Source organism: Aphelocoma coerulescens, chromosome 4, assembly GCF_041296385.1.
Source record: "Aphelocoma coerulescens isolate FSJ_1873_10779 chromosome 4, UR_Acoe_1.0, whole genome shotgun sequence".
Classification (NCBI taxonomy): Eukaryota; Metazoa; Chordata; class Aves; order Passeriformes; family Corvidae; genus Aphelocoma; species Aphelocoma coerulescens.
Window position 1 is genome coordinate 24,094,692 of NC_091017.1, and position 25,600 is coordinate 24,120,291.

Sequence of the window (25,600 nt, forward strand, 5' to 3'; positions counted from 1 at the left end):
AACTTGTTTTTCTGTCTTTCTGGAATCCTAATAGGTTTCAGGTATAATCAAGACAGACAGATTCCTGTTTAGTCAATGACAAAATTTAGCTCCTTCCTCACCTGCAGGCCAAGTCTGCATGCATTCTAGACCAAAAAACAAGCAGGAGCTTATTTCCACCAGTGATAGGCTGCCATTTAACTGGTGTCTCACACAAAAAAATGTCTTTCTTTGGTTCTAATGTTATTATTTATTTATGGGATGGAGTACAGACTTATGCTAGGGCTCTAAAAGATGCTACACCCACTGCCAGAGCTGTGTACATCCCACTCTCAAATCTGCCTGTATTCCTCCTGTGCTCTGAACATTAAGGACACCAGAACAGCAGTAAGGACAGGACTACAGTTTACATGATCTAAGGCTCAGTTTAAAGTTTTTCTGGTATGTCCATCCAAGAATACACTCTAGCAGCCTTTGGCACCCTGAAGGCCCCATGCCCAAGCACATGGTTCTTTTCTCTACTACTCTGCAACATTTTCTCTCTCTGCAAAAACACATACATATTCAGTCTGGGTCTCAAATGAGTAGACAAAATTAAAGCTGTAAGCCTTGAATTCCCTGTCATCCCTGCAAAACCACCAAAGATAATATGAAAAGAGAAGTTGCCAATACAAAACAAAAACAAAAACCCCAAAACAAAATAAAGCAGCTCTGTATAATTTAGTATATTGCCTCTGGCTCTACACCAAACCTCTTAGGAAAAAGATCCTTTTCACCTAATGTCTCACAGAATTTGCTAACAGTAAAAGTTTGAAGATCAACAGGATGTCTTTTTTTCTGACAGTACATCAGTACTGTGTGTGCATGTCTAAATGCCATCTCTTTTACACGATATCTCTTTAATACATCTAATTCAGTCTTCTGGCATATTGGTTTTTATGGTGTCTGTTAATGTTGCAAACTCTAATGTCAAATCTGAAGGAAAGAACTGATGGATGATTTGACAAGCAGTGGGAGTCTCCTTTCACACATATTTTAGCCATCAGTAGAACAACATATAAAAGAGAACACCCCTCTAGTGGTTGTGTTTGCTCCCTCAGCCTTACAGAAATGGGAACTAATTAAGCACACAACAACATGTGAGACTGTTGATGGTACTTATTTTCAGTTACTGCTGGCCCCATTTTTTATGGCGCAGGTGACTGCAGTGCTCAGTGTCTCCAAGCATCAGGATATTTTTTTTTGAGGTAACCAGAGTAGGTGGGAGTAGGGTTGTTCTGTCATGTAAGTAGGAAGAGATCAGGTGTCAAATACAGAAGAGAAGCAAGCAGAACAAGACAGTGTGATTTATGAGTGACAAGTATGCAAACTGTTAGCACAGAAGTCAAAAGCAACGATCTCTTTTGACACCATGTCATTCCCCAAGGTGCAGCCCCCTTGCTGAAATAGGCTGTTAATCCAATCAACGCAGACACTTATCCTGAATTTAATTCTGCAGCCTGAAAAATACTGGCAGCTAAAGCACTGGATGCTTCTGTGCCAGAGACCTGTACACCTGCAGGCGAATGGAAGAGACGAGCAGCAGGGTATCCATAGGCACTTCTAAGTGCACAAAGGCCTGACTTCAAGGTGATAACAAATCACACCCCATGCCTCCATTTTTCATCTCTCTGGAGATGTTCTAGAGTAGATGTTTGCTTTTGCGTAAATATTAACGATGCATATTTACTGGCTATGATCAGAACAATTCTTGAACATGTACCTAGCTCTCTGTATTCAATTAAATCAGGCAGATCCCTCCAACTGTTATTGATAAATGTACTGATAGTCATGCACATATGTAGAAAAAGCATGGGATCAGTTTTCCCTTATCATAACAGCAATCATTTAATTGGCAACAATTATGCCATGAAGGGTGGTGTAATTGTGCCCTCTGGGGGATGACAGCTATAGGAAATTACAACAACATACATATGTTTTTCTCTCATATACCAAACCCCCAGAACAAAGCAGAAAAAATCCCTTTTCTTCTTGTCAGTTTTCTACTCAATAAGGTACTTTTCTTACATATTTGCAAACTGACTAGCAAGAGAAGGCCACTCAGTTGAGGTGGGAGAGTGGTGAATGACAACAGAATCTGCAGACTGGAGCACACCTGGAGCCAGCTACCTTTTGGTCAGAGCTCCTTAGTGCTCTGGATGCAACTTGCAGAGCCATGAGGCACATGGCTCCTGCCAGCTGCACTGGATTTGCACATCCAGGGCTGCTAATGGGCTGGCAAGCGAGGCTGCAGGACTGAGCCATCCCTGTGGCCAGCAGGGGAAGGCACGATCCAAGGTGGCTGTAATTTAAAACAACATACCTTGTAGCATCTTTTCTGTCACCCTGCTCCCTGGTGAGAGACAGATGTGCTTTCTCTAATCATTCACTGATTGGTATTGGGAGATACATTAACATAATTGGCACATTTGTTCTAATTAACAGAAGGAACCTGCCACATGCCACCCAACATGAAAAGCAAGACCATCAGCAAGAACAGAAAACTGCAATAACCACCTCAGCTGTACCTGGGAGCTGCAGCCAGAGCTGTGCTGCCACAGGGTGTTTCCAGCAGCACACACAGACACTAAGACTTGCAAAGCTAGGCCAGGCTTCTGTGCAGACTAAATGAACACAGGGAACATAAATCACACAAGCGATTACACACGCAGGAAAACCTATTACAGAAGCTAATTGCTGATACAAATTTAGCCATACCAAGTTACTAGCATTCCTAGGCACTTAAATCTCTTGGCACACTTGCGTATGCGTGACTGTTTTAGAAAGTGGTAGAGCAGAAACACATCTGCTCTCAAAGAAACCTGAGGATGGAACAGGAATATGATCTCCTCTAGATGCTGCCCTCTTGACTGTACAAGTTGTTCCCTACACATCTGACAGTCTTAAGAACAAATTCAGCAGGGTCTCAGTTCTGGATCCCAGTCACTCATTGCCTCCTCTGCACCAACTTGCCCTAGAGTCATCTTCAGAGGGAAGAGCACCTGCTGAAAACAGCAAGTCTTCCACCCTCCAGACATGGGCAAAGCCTGCCAGTGCAATTTTCCACGAGAAACAAGATGCAAACATCTGGGAGCAGCAAGAGACTTGCCTTGACGAAAGGCAATTTGTAATTTTGGAAGGCAAGAACATTGCACCCGTGCCTTCCCCATGCCTGGTTGACACAGCAGGATTGCTTTGCATCTGGTTCCCCATCCAGGCTGGATTGTGGTTGGTGTTTGCTACAGCTGTGCCAACTGGTCCCAGTGGCACTGCTCGCCTTGCAGCAGTCCCTGCTGAGCTGGCACCACCTCCAACAGCCACAGGGAAATCCCAGATCCCCAGCTTCACCTGAATTGTAACACAAACATGCCAAGCCATACTGACAGTAAGGGCTCACACACACACACACACACACACACATTCCAGTAGGAATAAAGCATTTGTGAAACTAACTAGCTAACTACTGATTTGGACACAGTACAAGATGTCTAAGTGAGACTGAGAAAACTCTAGCAGTTTCTGTATGAGCCAGCAGCAGTTTCAGGTACCTTGAGACTTGAGTGCCTCTGTGAAGAATGTTATTTGATTTTGGATCTGGTTTCATCCCAGCAACTGTCTGCTGAAGAGGATGCTGTCCTCTGTGTACTGTTTACTGGAAAGATATTTCATACACATTTAAGATTGAAAATAAAAGGAAAAAGAAGTGATCTCCAAAGAGACTGAAATTACAGCTATCAGAGACTGCAAAACATACTGAGAATGAGACAGCAAATGCAAACCACCACGGCATTTTGTTCAGTTGCTCTTATTGTGCTTCTGCTGCCAATAAGGAGAATTGTTGTTCCTGCTGTGGAAACACTTCCTTAATTACACATATATCCAGCTTTCTGCTTGCAGGGTGTATGTACAGATGCTGGTTGTCTCCAGCCCCAATACAGCTTTGCTTTATGCACAACTGGGAAGTTAAGCCTCAGAACAAGCTTCTGAGGTGGACTGGTAGCAGCAGACAGAGAACTTTATTCCATAGAGTCTCAAATTCAAACACAAATCGTGGCATTACTAAATGAAAACCACAGCATCTGCTATGTGGCCATCAGGAGCTGCTGGGCTGCCTTATCCCACCTGAAAGAGGAGTTTCAGCTGCACATGTTGACTGGCACTTTTGGCACCGTGTGGACGCCCCGGTCCCTGAAGCATCTGGGAGAGGTCTGTTGAGGAGCAGCTTTAAACAAGCTACCAAAGTGACATCTGTGGTTCTTTGGTTGGATGCATAGGTGGATGGATCTTACTCTTCACAGCACAGAGCTATATGATTTTTGGGACCATGAAACTCAGTAAGGGGATGGGATTTGGGGGGTGGTTGAAGTCCCCAGGGACAACCCCTTTCCCACTCTACTTCAAAATTGCATAGTGCCTGTCATCATACACACAGCTCCTCCTACCAGTTTTCAAAAGGCTGTAAATACTATATGATTACACATTTTAGTGATGCAAAAGCACGAGGCATAGAAACACCTGAAAATTGGTGAAATGAAAATTCCCGAGCAAAACCCAGCAAAACCTGATCAAACAACTCTTGAGTGACAGCTGATGTGTGCTCTGCAGGCTGTATTTTGGAAGTACCTCCATGAAAACGTGGGACCATCATAATTCTTCATGCCTAAGGTGAGCACTGCATTTGAAGAAGTTACTGTCAGAGGAACTGAGCAAGGCAGACACTATCATCAGGTGACTGGGGGTGCTGGTAAGAACCAGGAGTTCTGCAAAGGCCTGACAGAGGTAACTCTCACACCTCAGGCACTACGAGTCCTGTTGTTTGTATTGAGCAAGAATCACTGTGTCAAAGTAGGACCTGATGGACTAATCTTATAGAATAGTGGATGAGGAGCTGTCTTCTCTAAGGGGAGAATTGGGAGGTATGCTCATCTACCTCATCAAAAAAATTGCAGCCAAAAGCTCTGTCCCACACTGCATATCTTCCAAAACTAAAAATATAAAATGCTGCTCTGAGTGCAGCCTGAACAGGACAGGTAGGTTGTGCTATCTAAATCAGAGTCCCAGAGCTGTCTTTGCCACAGAAATCAAGCTGTAAAGAAGAGGATAAGATAGCAGGGTTCACGTCAGTGCCCTTGTAGAAAATCTCCCACTGTAATATTTCATGGAGGATCTAGAAGTCTGACTGTTCTCCAGTCCCACAGATCACCTTTGCCCGAACTGAATCATACAGCAACTGGATTCACTTTGGAGCATGGTCTGCCCTCACCTACATTGGCAACAATGGAACTGCACTGGAAAGAAAAAGCACGGGGGCAGATCCCATAGAAAATTCAGGTCTCAAAAAAAGTAGTCCTGCAAGAAGACCTGTGCACTTTGGCATGGCTTTCTGCTCTGTGGAAATGTAAAATTAAGGCCACTAATAATCTAGTAGTCAGTGTACTTCCCAGGGAAGCACAAACCCAAATGCAAACCCGTCCTTCAAGCAAGACAGTGTAACCTATGTCTCATGCTTCACAAGAGTGACTCGACCACCCACCAGTAGGCTGGGGGGTAAAAAGTGTGTAAAAAGGGGCAGAAATGTAGGGGACCAGGAGCTGACAATTGCAGGGTGCTTTATCCTGTACTTTTGGAGAAGACAGGCCTGCATGGCCAGACCTTACCCAATGGCTCTCCACAGCCAAAGATGAGCAGCCCTCATTCATTTTGGGCTGTGCTCCTTCTGCCTCCCCCTCCCCACTCTTCCTCCCACTGACACCCCAAAGGCAGCTCTGCTGTATGTCACAAGACACTGCAAAGGACAGTGTCACTTTTCAGCAATTAGCACTTCCAGCCACAAACTCCTCTACTTGTCTCTCGTAGAGCTCACTTACCTGCTGTGAATATAAAACACTGCCTCAGTGACACACACCTGCATGGAAATGCACATACATGAACTCCCAATTAAGAGATAACTGCTGCAAAACATAAGAGGCTCTCAGGAAACAATGCAAGCAGCAGTCATATTAATAATCAGTTAGAAGGAGCTGCCTATTTGGAGAAATCCCTAGCTTCCACTAGCCTTTGCCTGTGCAAGAGCAGCTGAATAAAGTTTGTGTCACACTCATCTTGACTCGGCAAAACACTCTCTTTTCCTCTTGACTCAGCGATCCTTTTCCCCTTGCTCTAGCTCCTAATCAAGCCATGAATGTGGATAAATATCACATCCAGTTTTAAACCCAACCGGGTCACCAAACCATACACTACACCCTGTTCTGTAATTAAATTACTCTGTGTAACACCTCAATTAAAATTAAAGAAGTAATTACTCCCCTGTTAAAGGCACCACAAATCATACATTTCAATGCAAAAGTTCATCTGGCAGCTTACAGCATATTAACCAATCTCACATCTCATTTGTGTTTTGATCTATAACCTACCCAAATGAGCTAATTTGATGTGACTCAGTGTCTCTAACTATATTTTATCATGTGCAACACGATCCTGGCGTCTTTCAAAGAACAAGTTAAATGAGCTAAGGGGTTAATTGCTAACAACTCAGCCATTACTGTTGGAGCGTCACAGAATGGGATCCTTCCTGCCTTCTCAGATTAGGTTTAAAAAATCACACACACATAGCAGAGTGGAGTTGAAATGGATGTTTCTGTTCATGCTGGGGAGCTGCAACTCTCTGATTCCCAGTGAGCGTGAGGCTGGTGGGTCAGACTGCTGATCCAACCACCTTATCCTACTTCTCCCCATTGGGGAAAAGCAGAAGGCAGAGAAGCACAGAGCTCGGGCAGGGTGCTGTTTGTTTCTATGTCCACTCTTTTTTTTCCTCTTTTTGTCACAGCAGGAATACTTGAGTTTGGCCCTTCCCCCCTCAGCTACGTGTGGAAACCCCAGTGTAACAGCACCTGTGCTGGTCCTTCTGCTACTTGCCTGGGCCATGCATTGGAACAGCCCAAACATTTACCTGGGTGGTTCAGAACCTGTAGGTTTGTTCAGCTTGATATTGGCTATAAACCTGGGAGTGGGGAGGGATTCCATGGTGCAGCTGACACCCACGCTGGTTGGGGCTGATGGGAAGCGGTATATGACAGCAGAGAAGCTGATCTAGTTTTCCCAGAGACCATGGAAACCCTCCTTTCCTTACTTTGTCCCAAGTGAACAAGGAGATGTACTTTGATTTGACCTCCGGCCATGAGGCTGGTGTATTTTAACACACCTGTTTGTATTTGGATTTTAGCTTTTTCTTTTTCTTTTCCTCACATCCGTGATCTGAGCCTGCTTTAATGCTTGTCATGTACTAGTGGATCTGAGGGACTGGTAAGCGTTGCTTTAAAAGCTTTGCCTGCCCCACTCTGTCTTTGTCCTTCTTGCCCTCTGGAGAAGCAGTATGCTGCTGTGTGTTTCAGCTTTTCAGTAGTCCTAAGATCTGCTCTAGGATTGATCCATAAGAGCTTGACACAGTTAATTGCAATTAAATATGCTGGGAATGATAAGACTGAATTCTCCAGATACTGAAAAGAAGACTGAATTTATCCCTGAGCATGCTTGTTCTCACCACTTTGAAATAACAGGAAAAAAAGAAAAACAAACCAAACACCCAACAGAGAATGAAAGGAGAGAATAGAATCAAAGAGAAAAAGCAAGCAAAAGATGTTGGGACTCTGGACTCCAGCACTGCACCACAATACACGGAAGGTGCATTTTGTACGGTTTCACAGTGTAAGCTTTTCTTCAAATGTTTTGGTGTTAAATCCAATGACTACTTCAGAAGTCAGTAAGTGAAAAAAAAAACTAAACAAAACAGTTTCCAGAGTGTGAAGAGTCTGAGGCACATGCTCACCAAAGCATTTGGAAATACTGCTCACATCTGCAGAATATGCATTACCCTACTCAGAGTCAAAGCAGTCTTTCAACAAGATAGAAAACAGCCTCAGTCTGCTGCCTGCTCTCTCCCAAGCCCTTCTTATAGCTACCTGTACCACCATATCAGAAACTTCTCCAAACAAATAAATTAAGCCTTAAACAAAGAACTCATTCATCTTTAAATTAAAATAATCATGTAATCCTTCAACCCACCAAGTTATCTTTCATCTTTCCTTTTTTTTCCTTTTTTTTAATTTATCTTACTAGCTTTAAGCTTTAGCAAGTGACTGTAATAAAGTGTCACATTAAGGTATTCATATTCATTAGTGTTCAGGTCTTTGTTCTTTTAATAATGTTGGAAAGAATCTACAAAGAGGCTGTGTTAGGCGGCTGTCCAATCTGGGTGTTTGATCTCCTTCTGACTTCAAAAGTCCGAAGAGGGAAAAAACCCACATTGAGAATGGTTCTTTTGAATGTCAGATAGGGAGTATAAGATTTCTGAGCCTGCCAAGTGTTAATTGGTGTCTGCCCTGACCACGGTACAAATAAGATTCCGAGCCAGTCAATGCACCATCATGAAGAGCTACTGACAGAGTGGGCAGGATAATGGAAGGCAGGAAAAAGCACAGCTGTTATGGCAGCAGTTCACAGAGGATTTTTTCAGAGATCACTTTCCACAAATCATGTTAAATTATGCTGTTTGGGTCTCAGCCACGCGACTGGGTATAACAGATCTTTCCGAGGGAACAACCGGACTGGCTGCTGAAATTCCAGAGGTGCTTGTAACACTGCATAAAAATGAACTACCCATCAGTGTTAATCTCTGCTTCTAGCACAGGTAATGAAGTTCCCCAGTACAACCCTGCATTGCCCGAACAACATATCCCAGTGCAAAAACTGTCATGATACAACAAGAAGTTGATTTGATGCAAAAGAAGCATCAGAAAGGAAAATAAAAGCATGCTACTAAGTTCCTGATGAAACCCAACTGATTAATATTACAGTTGTCAGCAAGCTGGCTCAGCAGACCTAAACACTCTTTACAGTTTTGGAGATCTTAATGGGGAAAGAAAACAGCCTATGGAACAAGAAAATGGGAAAACTCTTCTATGCTAATTATCTTTCTCATGTTTGTGGACACGTTTCTACAATTCTGATTAAATCTAAACTTGGGTTAGATGGGGAGATAACACTTTAAGCTTCATCTCCTGAGAAATCAGCCATCAGCACTGAGTGACAACCACTTTGCTACTTAGCCATGACAATGTGACTTATCCTAATGCAAATTTTCAACAGTTTCTTCTGTGCGTGGTAGAGGAAACCCAAAGAGAATTCAGATAGGGAGGGGAATTACTGTCATTAGCAATCAATTTTTCTCCTAACAGCCACAGTGGATTTAGGATTTCAGAGGCCCCCCTGTGACTCAGAGACCCCCCTTCCATAAGCTGTGAGTCTGAAGCTGGAGCCACTGCTGCACTTAGGGAAGCTGCTGCTCCCTGCTGTTGTCAGGCACAGATTCTGCTGAAGGGCAAGCTGGCTCCTGCAGGTGGAGGGCAGGCTACCTACTCCGAGTTTAAAAGGCAGTAGAAGATTCAGCTAAGTCCCTGAAGATGGCTTGTTAGGCAGACACATTCTCTATTTTCCCAAATGTTGTGCTGCTTTACCTGGGAGCCCGTATTGAACCATGGTACGTCCTCTCATGCAAAGTTGGCAGAGTGGTGCACACACACATGAGTGAAATATAATCTGGCAAACTAAAAATTAAAATATCTTTACACCATGTTTGAAAGGTGCCCCTCAGAATAACTGAAATGTTTTTTTTTTTTCTTTAAAAGCAAAAGTAAAGATATTAGGCTGGTATTAATATGTTCCCCCAGCTACGTGTCCTTTGGATGCCAGATACAGTTGTGATTTTTCAAAGGGAAGAAAAAACTGAAACCAAATCGCCTGCAGCTCTGCCCAGCAAGGCACCACAACCCAAAGCTGTTAATCAGGTCCCAATCAATCTTGTCCATGAGCAGCAGTCAGTCAGCTCTCCATTACCACCCATTCATCATGCCCTGCTGTAAGTCACTGCACCATTAGCCACCCATCAGGCCTTACTCAGGACGTCCCAGTGCCAGACACTGCTGCTGTCACTCACCTCTGCTACTGGGATGCCTTCAGGGGGACGGCATTGGAGCAAGACCTCCTGCTCCAGGGACACTTCTTTCCCCAAGGGCTCCTGCTCAAAAGTTTTCCGGAGATCTGAGGAGGGAGAAGAAAAAGAAATCTTTAGCATTATTATCAGCTGGTCTTTCAAATTACATTTGCTTGCCAAACTGGATAAATGCAAGAGACAGAGAAAACAGCAGTTCTGCTCCCTGTAAAATAAAACACTTAAAATAGTCTGAGTCATGTTTTCACTTCATTCCAACATTAAGCAAAGATTTCATAGTGGATTTATTACTTATATAGTGGTACAGCATGTGAACCCAGTGAGGAACCAAGGCTTCTTGTGGAAGATCATGTCCAGACACAGAACAAAAAGTGAAACAAGTCCCTTCTTCAGATAATTCACATTTGGTGAACTATACCAGTGAAGAACTAAAGAAAGTTATGGAAAATTAAATAAATTTGTAAAACTACAGCATATAAACTGAGTTGCCTTAAACGCACAGATGAAAGTGCTCATGCTGTGATTTAATGTACTTTAAGCTCATAAGCATTAACTTCACAGCTTTAGCTAATTTGTCTACACCTTATCATTATCCCTGTAGCACTAAGTTGTTATTATTATTAATAATAATATTGATCATAATAAAAAGTCACTTTGAGGAGCTGAACCATGCTTGGATCCCTCTACAGCACCACAGAAATGTGGCAGACTGACAGGGCACTGAATGCACCTCCAAAGATGGGACCAGTTCATTGTACTGGACAGCTGGGAAGTCTGGCTTTTTTGTACACTTCTGTAATGTCTTTGCACTGATGGTAAAATGGACCTGAGAAGTTCTCTCCTTACCACTATCTCTGTGTTTCTGCCATGGACTGGAACCCTCTCCACTGTGCCAGGGAGGACGTGGCTTTGGAGAACTGCGCATTCATCCCCAGCAGCTACTAGGGATATTTCTCCCTGCTGCCGGTTCCTTCTGCAAATGGATGTGAAGCCATGCTCAAAGTCACATCAAAGAGCTGGCCTGACTTCAAAAACTTTACAACCCAGTTATTTTTGTTTTATTTCTTGTTCTGAAGTCAAACCATTTCTGTACATCAGCTCACAGTGAGGTTGCACAAATACTTGTGTCATATTGGAAAGAAGACATAGTCATATGGGAACAATTTAAAAGCCAGATATTTCATATTTTGGAGCCATAACCTGTGACTGGGCTGGAAAACAGACCTTTGAATTGAACCAGTCTACAAATAAAGCACGTAAAGGGTTATTTTTCATCTAGATTACTCCCAAGATCTGTTTTAGAGCTGACCCCACAACAAACTGCATCAGTGCTACCAAAAGGCAAAACCTGGGGCCGGCAAATGCAAAGATGGAAAAGGAGATGGGGTGGCTGCCACCAAAATCAGCCCCTCTGATACCCTGAAACTCTGAAACTTTGAATATCATGAGACCTCTATCTCTTAGCCTAAATTGGGAAAATGTGGTTGTTCAATTACCTGGAATTAAGTATCAGTCTAATGGTACCATGAAAAAGCTCTGTCATAGATGGAGACGCTCTTTTTAACTTGATAAAGTAGTAAACTTCGGACATCCAAGCATTTCCCCAGTGAAACTGAGGCATCTCAGTTGTTCCTCTGCACCACAGGCATGAGAGAAGCAGCCCCACACCTCACTGCTTTCCCACCAGGGGCATTCCTGCTCCCTCTGGCACACAAGGCAGGGATACTGAGAGCCCCTCTGATGGGACAAGATTTGTGGCCACAGTTTAAGGCACCAAAAGATAAGCTTTGGTACATCACACTGCAGCAATGTAAGAAATTGTGGTGTCCAGCTCTCTGCTTGTTTGGGGTTACCTTCTGCCAAATGGAAGTGCATGCCAATGTCATAGCTACCTCACCACAAACCCCACTGTTCGAACCTCAGCTGTTGCTGAAGGGGGCTTTACCCTACAACACTGGATAACTTAGGGCAAAGAGGAGAAGCAAAACTCTGGCCATGAACATTTCTTAGGATGACATGCCAAGTTTCACCAGGCTGTGCCTGTCAGCATCCCTGTGACACTGGAGTTACTCCAGGCCAGTGAGGCTCGTTCATGTGACAACAGCCACAGCAAGTCTCTGATATCTGTACAGAGCTCCAAACACATTGCCAGCTCCAGCACCATCAGCTTCATCACCCTCTCTGACAGGCTACTCAGCTGACATTTGGGTTCTACTGCTCCATTTGAGTAAACCTTAAACCCTCCAGGTGCCCATGGGCGGGAGTCATTCCAAGGACAAAATGCTGAGCTTTGGCTTGCTGAAATTCTGCATGTTAAACATGGAAATGAGCAGCTCTTTCAAGAGCTGGTAGGTTTCTTGGGAAGTTACATCCTTTCTTTGGCCCAGGCTCCTCACCCATCCTGTGGGCTTGACAGGTATCCTGGGAACACGTAATGTCAGGATAACGCAGTGTGCTTTAAATTAGCAAACAGCTGGGGTTATATTGCTAGCAGTACCCATAAGATCACATTATTGCTAGTTCCACTGGTATCTTCAGAAGAAAAGAATTACCTCCACATCAGGCACACCTTAGTGCATTTAGCAAGTACACACGTGTGCACAATGCAGACAATTATTGTGCTCTACTATCATGGCTGAGGGAAAATGAGAAAGTTACTGTAATAGTAAAAGAAGCATATAAGCACAGTATTAAATAGCATATTAATAATAGCCTTCAAGTGTTCAGATATAGAGGGCTGAAGACAGTAGAGGGAGATTGGATAATTGAATATTTTTCTCGACATGTTGATTTACTGTCCTGCCTACCTTCCTGAAACATTTAACAGGGCTCCAATGTTCTATATTGCCTCACATGCACAATAATCACCTCTCACAAAACACTTCCCTTTAAAAACATCTCCAAGTTTTAGTGCATACAAAAGTAAATAGCATTAATCTAGAAAGCTCTAATAACAGTTAAAAAGTCCCCCTTTAACCTCTTTATCATCAACAGCTGGAATTGCTGTGTATGAACAGCCCCTTTTCCCTAGGAACAGTTGCAGTGGTGCTGCCGCAGGTGAGATGAACTTTGTGGGACCCTGGCTCTCCCGGCTGCCCCCACCCACAGGGCCTTGCTGTGGGAGGATGCTCTAAAGGCACCATGGGATTAAAGCATTTCAATGATCCACAAACTAAAACTACACTAAGTAGGGCCTTTGACATAATAGGCAGTAATGTTCTCAAAGGAGCCATTAGATACTATTGAGTAAATTATACTAATTTGGCAAGGGGAAAGGTACATAATTGTGTATTTACAAGACTGGGAGCTCTTCTATCCTGTTGGCTCCCTCCCATGTGTTCACAGCTTTATTCCACGACCTCCCACTGCAGCCATGTCACCTACAAATAGCTCCAGAAGGCAACAGTGCAGGGCACTTGTGGTTAGTTGGCCTAACCAAGCATAAGGTTGGCTGGTTGTGGCACACAGAAGATGGGTTTTTAACTGATGGAGAAGCAGAGGGCCTGAACAAACATCTTCATCACCTGCTGTAACCATCATGAAACACCCCATTTGGACAGCACTAGGTTTTGAAATGACTGCTTTTTCTCTATGGCCCTTGCTATGATTTCTGTGGACAACAATGACATCCTTCTAGTTCTTCAATCCTCAACTTCCTTTGCCATTTAACAATTATAGTCATCATGGAAACCTCACACAGTCAGCTGGGAGTGGGTGAGCTTGCTAATGTACTGAGGGACTTTGGATCTTTCCCAAGCAGAGTATTTTCAATAACACTTTTCAATTTCTCAAAGTGTCATATAAGCTACAATTGCTTGTGAGCAAGGACAGAAGGGATTCATTTTCCCAGAGAATGGTAAGAGACTAATAAAATGCATCCCAGTTAAAAAAGAGAAAAAAGAAGCTTTAACAATCTTCAGAAAATATGCCTGGAAAAGCAAATCAATAAAACATTTGATCCATTCTGGATCAGGACCTCTCTGTCTGTGAAGAGGCAATGTGCATTATTAAAGCCTGGAGTCGGCAGCAGCCCTGTTACTGAGACGCTGAGAGAGCACCTTCTCTACCCTCACCTTCCATAGGGGGGACACCAGAGAAAGGCAGCTGCACTTTCCATTATTAGTTTGGCAATGTAGAATAATCCTATACTGTCTGTGTTAGCAATGCTCTTCCTTCCCTTATGCAGGTAATATTCTCCATAGTGGAGCGAGCCGGGGGGGACAGTGGTGCTGAAGGGCGCACCTTGTCTTTCAGCAGCTCTCTGACAGATCTCACCCAGCTGCAGGTAGGGATGTCACTGCCAGGCTCAGGTAACAGCCTGCACCCCCACCAGGTGCTTTACCCCACCTCTACCTTCCCTTCAAGGCTGCCTTCATAAAAGAAACCAAAGACACCAATTAAAATTCTGGTCTGCCACCTTGAGCCAGGCTATTTTCCTTATTAAAGCACAGTCCTACTAAATTCAGAGGGGGCTCTTGTGGCATATATTGCAGCACGTTTACAGCATACTTATGGTGAGACTTCCCTCCAAGACTCCTGAAATACTCCTGCACAACCCTCTCTGGTAAGGACATATGGCTGCATAAGAGCTGCATTGAAATGAGAGAATTTTCATAAGCATAAAACTGAAATAAAGTAATGGGAAATCAGACTCTCAGTGTACACCAGATTGTTAACTTTACTTCTGAATTGCTATGCTTTTTGGGCAAAGGGGCATTAGATCTAATTTTTGGTGCACTACAAAATTACTTCATTATATGTTTAGTGCATTTTTATCTTACAAAACACTCAGAAGTTGCATTTTTGCCTGCCAAAGGTAATAGATTATACACTAAGTCATGTCATTTCCCCACTTCCTTTTCTACCTGTCAGCTTCTAAGAAAGAGCAAAGAATGACCCTATTATTTTTTTTTTAATCAAATATATTTTATCTCTTTGTTGTTCTGGGTTTTACTCTGATGTGTGGGTGGGTAAAACTGTAAGGATATCTTTTATCATTTCTGAGAAATGTGATAAGAGGCAGACCAGGCGCTTCAACATGGTGCTAATGCAAGGGTGACTAATGAATGAGCATGAAAAACAGACAGTTGTCAGCCAGGCATTAGATGCAAACCAGACGAACAGAACAATGCAGCATTACTGTCAGGGAAAGATGGATTTCTGCCCTTGGTAGACCTTTAAGACTCTCTGCGCCTTCTAGTAACTCCAATGTCAACTTCCCTCCTATAACAAACAACCTAAAGTATGAGCAAGCTTGAAGAGCACAAAAAGAAAAAACCCACATTTTTTTTTCTATACAACTGTCATATTAACTATGGGCATTGAGAGAAATACATGCAGTGTGAGCTTTCAGAGAAACAAGGGTTTAGGAATGTGAAAAGACCTCCACAAAATATATTTCCTTACAGAAGATAGCTTGTTGTTTGTAGGTAAGTATATACAGCCATCCATATAAAACCAAATGTATCATAAGCAAAAAATACAATTTAAACACTAGAGAAAAAGTGAATAGTGAATATAATTTTAGCTGGTTTTAGATATGCAATATGTAGGCAAGATTTCAAGTCTACCTCCTTCCCTTGAGAGTGTTCTCAAGAGTCAAGGTTCATTTCTGTTTTAATTTTACCTAAACTAGTAAGAACACCCAAACAAAAAAATAATTGTGGGAAAAGAGTGGTAAAATGCCACTGATGTTCTACAAAGAGAATCCACATGCTTATGAAAACACATCTCAGTGCATTCCCAAACTTGGATGACTGATTCTTAGTTTGAGAAACATGACTAATACTGTAAAACTGGTCTCTTCCATCAATTCCCACAACATGGATGGAGTTAAGAGACGCCTTTTTTGCTTCCAAAAAAGCCATTAAAGACTGAATGGCAAGTACAAATGTAAGAAACCATGCCCTGTCAGGCACACTTTGGCCTTGCATTTCTGTTCACAGCTGAGTCTATGACCTTGGCGCGGGGATCAATTGCACTGGTGGGTAAGCAATGGAAAGGTTAGGTTCAAAACCCTCTTATTTTCCATTTTGTTCTTGTGTGGTTCCATCTCTGTGTTAATAATTAGATCAAACCAGATTTCCAGTGAGACAGTCACAGGAGTATCATCAGTCAGTAACCCAGGGGATTCCTCTGCAACCTCTATCAATGGCTTTTTTAAGTGTGGTGTCTTGCTCTGCTGTATCAGCTGCATGCTGGGAGTCGATCAAAGCCTCCTGCCCTCCTCCAGAGCACCACTGCTCATGGAATGGGATTGCAGTGGGACAGGGCTGTGCTCTCAGCTGGCCCATGCACAGCAGCTGGAGCTGAGGACTGAGGAAATAAGTTAACACCTCCAAACTCTGTCTTAGTGCTCAATACACAGCTCTGTGCTACTCTTTCCTTCTCTGGAGGGGCTGTTTCACTTCTGGGCAGTCCTAAAGACAAATGTTGCAGCACCATGAGGCTGACAGAGCCACCTTCTCAGTCTGGAGAGGAACATCAAGGATGGTGGAACTTCCACCTCTCCAAAAATGCCTGGCAGCTCATGGCTTGGGCTGAGCTTGTCTGTAGCCCTCTGGTGGCCCAGGCAGTAAGGCTGACACCCCACACAGCCAGGAAGCAGCACGAGCTTTCACGGCCGAGCAGCTGAGGGGAACTGAGGCAGCTTCTTGGAAGTGCACACCTTGTTTTGGGGATGCAGGCTGCTCTATCCACTGACCTGAGCAACAGAATGAGGTGAGGAACACCCTTTGCTTGCCAGGCTACAATCTGCAAGACACTCTGCAGGAGCTCAGGACCTTCTCTCCTCTTTTATTTCCTTTGTATTTTCAGCCTGAACCAATGGGAGGTGCAGACTGGCCAGCCTTCATTCTGTCAATGGCATCTTTAGCCAGCTGGGGATAACACTATACCCCGAAGACTTTCTAGAGACTTACTGCCTACAGATCTGCAAAAAACCCATTCTTTTCCCCTCCTCTCTTTAGCTCTAAGCTAGTTCAGCTGGGTGCTCATAAGACTAAACACTCTTTTGCAACATAGCTTCCTTGAGGGCTGCGCTTATAACGAAGAATGACCCACTTAACACATTTGGTATTGAAACAACTGTAAAAGATACAAGCAAACAAATTTTATCAAGAATCCACTGAGCAGATGGGTTCCTGGGTGCACACTGATCGTACTGTTCTCCTCCTCTTCTAACTTGATAGCTCAATATTTTGTTATAAGTTTAACCTGAAAACCAACTTCTAAACTTAATTATATTAATTATTTTATCTGGTGATTGAAGATGGACTCCTAAGTTCTTGCTTTTCAAATAAATCTAAATGTAATGTTCAAATGACCTAACCTCGACAGGTGCCTTTTTACATGACAGATGTGCTAAAGGTAACTAAAGATGGACATTAGAAACATCAGGTGTACATTACAATTCATATGTAGAATTGAATTTACAAGACACCAAAACACTAAAACCAAAAAATATTTATATAAATGGTATTTTGTTGTTGCACTTCTGGTATAATAACCTAACTCACACAGCTGTCTGCTCACTACTAAAATACAAGCAAAATTTTGTTAACTTCCTGGCTGGATCTATCAGCACTAAGGTCCTAAGCAGACTCTACTGAAAGATGATAATTTCTTAGGCAGGACAGTGTAGGTAGGATATTCCCAAGGCTCCTACAGAGGGATTACATTAAATTCAGTAAAGGTGTTTTCTTTTGTTTTTTAAGCAATGCTAACATCAAGTCCGCCCTAGATAGAGTCTTGGCTCTTCAATGAAATGTGATTTGTATTTATTACTGTTGTAAAAGCATTCTTAAATTTGGGAGTGGTCATGCCTGTTAACTTGGGAAGTGGTACAGAAACATGCTGATCAGGAGCACAAGCAGAGTGGTAGGTAGGATTGAATATGCTAAATGCACAGTTAACCTCTCTGCTGCCCTTTCTGTAATCTGTTGTTCATCAGTAATCTCAAGACCACGTGTCTCAGTCATCCCTTTATTCACTACAAGCAGCAGATATTGATTAGTAGCAACTTAAATGGTACACAAGGAAGGAAGGAATTAAGGTCCTATCTCTGCTAACCCTCATACACACTTACCAAAGTACACAAACCACATTTTTATGATATTTTTTAATACTGGATTTTAATACTGGATTACCTGAATATACCTTCCTATCAAAAATTTTTAAGTGTTGGCCTTCCTAGCTCCCTCTGCTTATCTCAACATCCACCCAACCTTGTATCTATTGCAAAGGGCTCTAATGCTTTTGTGGCTGCAGAACATGTCCTCACAGCTCTGCTTGAATCAGGTATGTGAAGAGAAGAAAGAAAGGCGCTGCAGACATGTGACACAGAGTGTGGGCCCCAGCACTAAAAGGTGAGATAAACAAGTATCAGTATGTGATTGTTTTTCATATCTGCTTCTTTGCATAACTGCATACCCCTTGTAAGCAGCAATAAACCATCAGATGAACCAATCTATTTTTCTGTACTGCATTTATCTTATCAGTATACAGTATCTGACATGCATATATTAACTGCATGCCTTTGAAAATATGTCTGGGGGAATAAAGGCTTTCAGATAACTACATCAGAAACTAGTACAAAATTATAAAAAATATTAAGCAGCACAGATCCTTAATACATCAGGGGCTTTTAAATTTTTTTTCTTTTTGTTTTTCAAATTCTGATTTTAAGATAATGAATAAAGGAAAAGAAAAAACTATTCACATCCATTACACCAAAGAAAGATCGGGTAATAGAAATTACAGAAAAAGCTTCTATTTTCTCATAGATGTTCAACAAATCCAAAATCTGGGAGCAGATTTAGGGCTTGAATTTTTACTATATTTTCTCAAGGAGAGCATGGGTTAACATCATGAAGTCAGTGAAGCTACAGCAACACCAAACTGGTGCAAATGGAAAGTGAGGTTGCTCTATGCACAGGGGCTCAAAGCAATTTGTCTTAGCCACCCCCTTATTATCGGATCTAAAAATTAGGTCAAACCCTGCAGCTATTGTTTAGTCTTTATCAGATGTATTTTCCAGTGGGTTTAATTCTACTTTTGGTTACACAGGCTCAGATCTCATTCATTGTTTTAACAGGAATTTTGCCCTGTTCGGTTTTATCTGCTCAATGACATCAGCTCTGTTACAGAAAATTCACATTAAAACTTTATATTTGGTTGCATTTTTTACAGTCAAAGGTAAAGTTGCCCAATCCTTCTCCCTTCTCCCTCCCTCCACAACAGGAGAATTTTTTAATTAAGCAGGAAAACTGTATCAAAACATATTAGTGACTCCTAAGGCTCCTGATAGGATTTGCCTAGAATAAATCAGAAATGTGTGAATAAATAGGAAATGTGTTTTAGCACTTTCCTAGGCAAATACCTCAGAAAATTTATTGTATCTTTCCAGCTCCACCAACATGCGTACATTAGGTGTCACTACTTTGTTGGCTTCTGATATATCTAAAATGGCAAAGTGAAAATTAATCTCAACAAATCTGCTGGTTTAACAGGATGAAATGCTCAGCTCTGCTCTCATGGGGAGACCAATGCTCCAGGATGATGAATTCCATGAAACAGGAAAAACATGCCTTTGCAGAAACAGCCTGCACAGAAGGGAGTAATTTCCCAGCATAGTCATGATCCAGGAGTGCAACAGTGATTTGCTCTTAAATGCCCTGAGCACTTAGGGAAGCTGGAATGTTGTCTTTAGACTCAGACTCTTTTCCTGTCTATATTGCCAGCATGGGCAACCTTTGAAAACCAGCAGCATCTTTACTCCATGTTTATAGATTACTCCTTTCCTGAATAACTGAAGCTCTTGGTCAAAGCAATGTTGCAATTGATTTTCACAGAGCACTTCCATTGACCAGGTTGTTATGTACTTTCTGACACATGCCTGACCCTGTATTAAACAAACACAAGCTGCTTTTCCAGGATGCACATTTTTCACACTTTCAAATTACTTTTCAGTTAATTCTATTACACGCTCAGTGAACAGTGATGCTGGGTGCTATTTTTCTGTTTGTTTGTTTTAATGGAGTGCAGCTCCAGCCCTTGAGAGGACACAATAATTCCAGAATAAGACATAAGGGCATAAGGGAGAAAAGACTGAAAGGGGATGAGGAGAAAAGGAGGAGAATAATAGGCAGAGGGAGAGGGAAGAAAGAGGGAGAGAGAGAGAGAAGGAGAGGGAGAGGGGGAGAGAGAGAGAAAGAGCAGAGAAGCTTTTCTTAATGTGTTAGATATGGCTAGCTATGCTACATTTGTACCTGCCAAGATAAAATCACCAGGTTTGGGTCTTAAGACAAATAATTCCACTTAAGCAGTTTACACACTTCATTGGCCCCTCACCTTTCCTAAGGGTGTCAGTGCTCACTCTTGTGCCAATTAAAAGGGAAGACCACATTGGTGACAAATAAGCAGCTATAGCTACAGACTGATGTGGAGAGATGGACTCTTCTGTCCCTTTGGACATCCTTGACTGCCTGGATTAATAAATACTGCATAGAACCTATGTTGTACCCCAGCCTCATGTGTAACCATCAGAGTACTTAACCAGCTGTGTTGGAAGTTTATTGTGACACAACTATTATATTGCCAGTGCAGATTCAGTCCTAAGAAGTCAAAGCTGTGAATACAGATGAGTGTTGGTGTAACTGAGTTTAAAACACCGAGTTTAAAAGTCATCTTGCAGATCAAATAAAGTCAGAAAGTAAGGCATATTCTCCACATCATCTGTCTGAGTTCCTAAAAAATAGGCCTGAGTTACCTGAGGAATTTCTAGAAATCTGTGCATGGACAATTTTGCAGAGAATGTGCTTTTGCTGCTGGCTTAAAGTCTGCAGATGGAAGGAGTAATACTTCAACCCTTAATCCTAAGGACTCTAAGTGACTTGCCTGTGCCACAGCTGTCCAAGAACCCCAAATTCAGGGACAAGAGGTTAAAAAAACTTCAGTAAAATACAAAGCCACATTTGATTTACAGGCCTATAAAACTTCCTGGTGTTTATTTAATTAGATTTTTCTGCGGGGGGGAAAAAAAAAAAAAAAAGCCACTGAGACTCTGGAAAAATCACTGAACCGATTGTTCCCCTCTTTCCAAAATACAGTAAGAAAAATAAGCAAGCTCTGTATTATGAGCACCTTCAATAGAAATGTTGACACCTGGGAATGTCAGTTGATATAAAATAACTTGCATCACACATAATGATTGTGTGTTTTATAGAAATTAGGTGCACAGGTATGCCAGCACACTAAAATTACTTAAATATCAAGTAAAATACACTTAAGTATATATAAAATACTTCCAAACTGTGTTAATTTAATGGTCATCTGTTAAGGGCTACCTGGCAGGACATGAAAATCTACTGAATGAGTTAACTGCAGAGTCATAATCTAAAAAACCTGTTCAAACATTGCTGAGCCTCTCTGAAGTGCTGACTGTTTGGAAGAAAAAAAGAATTGAAATCACTCTCTTTTGTTTCAGTACAAAAAAGGAGAATCCTCAAAGTTTTGAAAAGCTTCCTGCCACGGGAAAGCAATATGCACACATGTAATGGCATTTCTGCTTTTGCATTTTGGATATTTTTGTACAATAATTTTAATTCCCCTTAGCCCTGGGGAAATTCTTCTCTGAAGGTAGTCCTGTACTCAAAAGCACAGGTCCCTTTTTCCAGTCAGTTACTTGGACTAAAAGCATTCAAAAATGGGTATTTAAATGGCACCTCTGAGATTTGATTCTGGATGTTTATAAGAAGGTGCCTCCTCTTTGAGGATTTAACCAAGTAGTACTTTCTCAAGAACAGAAAGAGAATCAAGCCCTTAATGGAGAGTTATAATGACAGAGAGTCCTTCCTCTAATGTGTCTGTGAAAAGGTTTATTTGGCTGGAAGAATTCTCTTATCCCATTATAAATTGTTAGGCACAGTACAGGAAATACGTTGCAAATACAGCTTCTAATGACCTTTTCTCACAAAATCGTGTTTTTGCTGAGGTGAAAGCAGTGGAAGAGAGGCAATTCTAGATGATATATTTTATTCCTATTATACAGAACAGTGTTTCATCATGTGAAAGAGAAGTGGGAGTCCCCAGTGTGACTACTCTATTACAAAGAAAAGAACCTCTTTGAAAATTAATGAACATTAAATATTTGTACAGTCAAATGAAGATCTGTTTTCAGGGAACTGGTTGCCCTGTGTTCTTGGGGTCTAAGCTGGGAATGGTTCCAAATAAATACTGAGGTTAGTAGCCATGAATAACAATGATGAAACACTAGGGTTGAGATGACCACTTTCAAACTCATATTACCAATCTGATCACATGATATGCTAAACACTTTTTTCTTTGCTAAGGAACAGCAGCTTTATTGTCTGACTGCAGTGACATATATTTTCAGCTTTACAGAAAAGACCCTGGGTATTCTGGTGGACACCAAGCCAATAATGAGTCAGAAATGTGACAAATGTGAGCAAATATGGCTAATGCTGTCGTGGGCTGTGTTAGAGATAAAGTATTGACAACAGGTGAGGGAGCTCATCCTTTCCCTCCATTCAGCCCTTGTGAGGCCACACCTGGAGTGCCGGGACCAGTTCTGGGCTCCCCAGTTCAAGAGACACATGGCTATATGGAGGCAGTCCATCAAAGGGCCACAAAGATGACAGCAGCATCTCTCCAGCAAGAAAAAGCTGAGGGAGATGGCACTGTTCATCCTGGAGAGGAGAAGGCTCAGCAGGATCCCATCCATGTGTATAAACACCAGATAGGAGAGCACAACAAAGACATAGCCAGGCTCTTTGCAGTGGAGGCCAGTGATGGGAACAGAGGCAATGGGAAGAAGATGAAACACAGAAAGTTCACTCTGAACATCAGGCTACACTTTCTCATTGTGAGGATGACCGAGCAGTGGCATAGGCTGCCCAGACAGCTGGTGGGGTCTCCTTTGCTGGAGATACTAAAAAGCCATTTGGAGATGGTCATGGGTAATTGGCTCTAAGTGGCCCTGCTTGAGCCAAGGGTTAGATCAGATGACCTCCAAAGGTGCCTTCCAGACTCAAACATTCTGTGGGGCTGTGAAAAAAACGGCTATCACCTCTTTTCATAGCTTGCTTTGTTCAGGTTTCTTCTCATTAGCTTCACGCACTTTTATTGAAACATAAAATTGCTGTACTCAATAAATACTGGTTTTGATGCCACATATAGGAGAAGAATGAGGTTCAGCTCTTAAGAAGAGAATAAACTGAAACTCTTGTGACTATTTCTGAAGGCCTCCGTTTCGGTATGCATCAATAACTGCACAAAACAGAGCCTAAGTGGCTGGAAACTAAGTATCTCCTTCAAACAGCAGGGATTGCACTTCTCCTCATGGAAACAGCAGCAGACCCAAGCTGCACACCCAAGCACTCACATGCAATGCGGACGTAGGCTTTCCTGCTCTTGGTGGTGCCTGCGGAGCTCCAGGCAACGCACTGGCACCAGTAATCCTCCGGCCCGAAGAGCTCCTCCACTTGCTGGCGGGAAATCTCGATGCTGACCTCCCGGACAATCAGACCTGTCAGGGTGCAAGGAACACTGGTCAGTGTTGGGCTTACTGATGTGATGCCATGAAGATTTTTTGCCTTTTCTTTCATACACCTGTTATACTTTTTTACAACTTCTGTATTCTCAGTGCTTTTTGCCTACATTCTTGGACTTGTTTGTCAAGCTAAGAGACTAAACATTTTAGAAGCTTCGTAGTTAGGGATCAGTGTGCCCCAGACCCCAAGGTCCTCTCCAGAACACATTCTGTAAACTAAGATAGAACCATCCAGGGGAAGGTTCCTTGGGGAGGGGGGCTCACTTGAGCCTCTCATTGGGGAATCTTTGATAGATATGCTAATTAGTAAAACCTATAATGTTATACCAGATCTTTGGGGATATACTCGGCGGGGTGCATTTTCAATGCATATGACCTGGACATGTGCACCTAAGGATCCTTAAAATAAATCCCAAGGTAAAATCCCTTTTCCCCTTCTAACTATGTATGACTCTTGATTTTAAGACCAGGAAAAGGCATCAGATGGACAGAAAGAGTGTAGTTACAGAAGTCTGCTTGCAGATCTGCTGGGAGTCCTTCCAGCTCTCTACAAATATCCACTCAGCAACACAGACTGTCATAAGGATAGGGAGGGAAGAAACCTTCCGCTTTATCTGCGTAATGAGAGATGTGGGTGAGTGAAAAGCTAATTGCTGAGATTTTGACTGTTACCACATACAGCATGTATTTTAGACAAATCAGGGGAACAGCACCTCAGCTAATATAAATTGTACCACATCTCTAGGACAATTTACATCAAGGGATATTGCAGCGCAGTTTTATTTTGATATATCATAAAACCACATAGTCATTCAATTTATACAACTTCCTTAGCCCTTTTGATAAAGTACTTCATCTCTTTATCCTAGACAGACAGAGCACAGGAAGAAGTTCTTTCACTGTGACACTGAACTGCCCAGGAAAATGGATTTTAGGATGGCAGAAAATGTCCTGATACTTTGTAATGATGAGCACATGTGCTGCAGTATGGTTATTGCAAGCTGCAAGATGGGCACTACTACTGTCATATATGCTGCAGATATTGGGATATTTTTAAAGAGATTTTATAACGCAGTGAAACACAATTCAGTGCCTGACAGTCTCTCTGGCCCTGGCCTCTATAACCCATCTCAGCACAACCCTCCCCCAAACCCACAGTTGCACCCACGAGGACAGTGACCCACTTGCCATCCTTCCAAGCAGACCGATATTTGCCCACATTTCCCACACAGTGCTCTCTCTGGGGAAGCTGTTTTGCTTCTTCTAAGTGCAAGCAAATTTTGCGGTGTCTCAGACACCACTGCGAGAATTGCTGGCAAAATGAGCAGATCCTCTAATGACAACCACTGTGGGTTTCATACTGACACAACCCCTTTCTCTGCTTCAAAATGCACTGCTTGGTCAAAAGACTCTTAATTACAGGGTGGGGGTGGGAGAAAGCACTCACACCTCTTCTCAGCATGTTTGGTCTTTGCTGATGATGCCCAAGTATCGACAAATTTCTAATGCCTGTATTCCTGTAGAGAACACCATTGCCATTTCAAAAACATACTCTTGCAAAGAGCCTTGAATATATAAATTCACATGCAAATCTCTTGTGTAGTGAGATTGATTTTCTTTTTCTTTCCAGAATTGCCAGGAAACCGAACTGAATTATCCTTGGATCAGAGCATGCACAGCATGCACAGTTTGTCCCCATCACCAAACACCAAAGGGCAGGTCCTTCTGCTGAGCACAGACTTGAGCCTGTGGACGCTGGCTGCCCTCAGCCTCCTGCCACACAGCTTACAAGGGGATATTCATAACGTGAATGTTCCCAGTTGTACTGCATGGCGTGTTCCTCAAGCGCTGGAAACCAGGCCAGCCCTTTGATTTGCCTCCAGCCTCACAGAGGCTCCATTCAGGGAGCCAGCGATTAATTACTGTTTGCACACAGTTGTGCTCTGTCACTGCGGCTGCATGCTGCCTGCATCCCAAACTTGGGCAGCAACCTAGCAGCAGAAAGG

General features: G+C 42.6%; 1 protein-coding gene across 3 annotated transcripts in view; it reads right to left on the reverse strand.

Moving 5' to 3' along the window:
* UNC5C (unc-5 netrin receptor C) overlaps positions 1 to 25,600 on the reverse strand; it is a 252,542-nt gene that overhangs the window by 51,072 nt on the left and 175,870 nt on the right. For all 3 annotated transcript variants that reach the window (XR_011150534.1, XM_069013117.1, XM_069013118.1), the window contains exons 3-4: positions 23,427 to 23,570; positions 10,010 to 10,113 (exon numbers count right to left, since the gene is read on the reverse strand). Coding sequence is in view for 2 of the 3 variants with exons in the window: in XM_069013117.1 (XP_068869218.1) it covers positions 10,010 to 10,113; positions 23,427 to 23,570 (248 nt within the window). In the remaining variant the exon portion in view is untranslated. The remainder of the gene's footprint in view (positions 1 to 10,009; positions 10,114 to 23,426; positions 23,571 to 25,600) is intronic.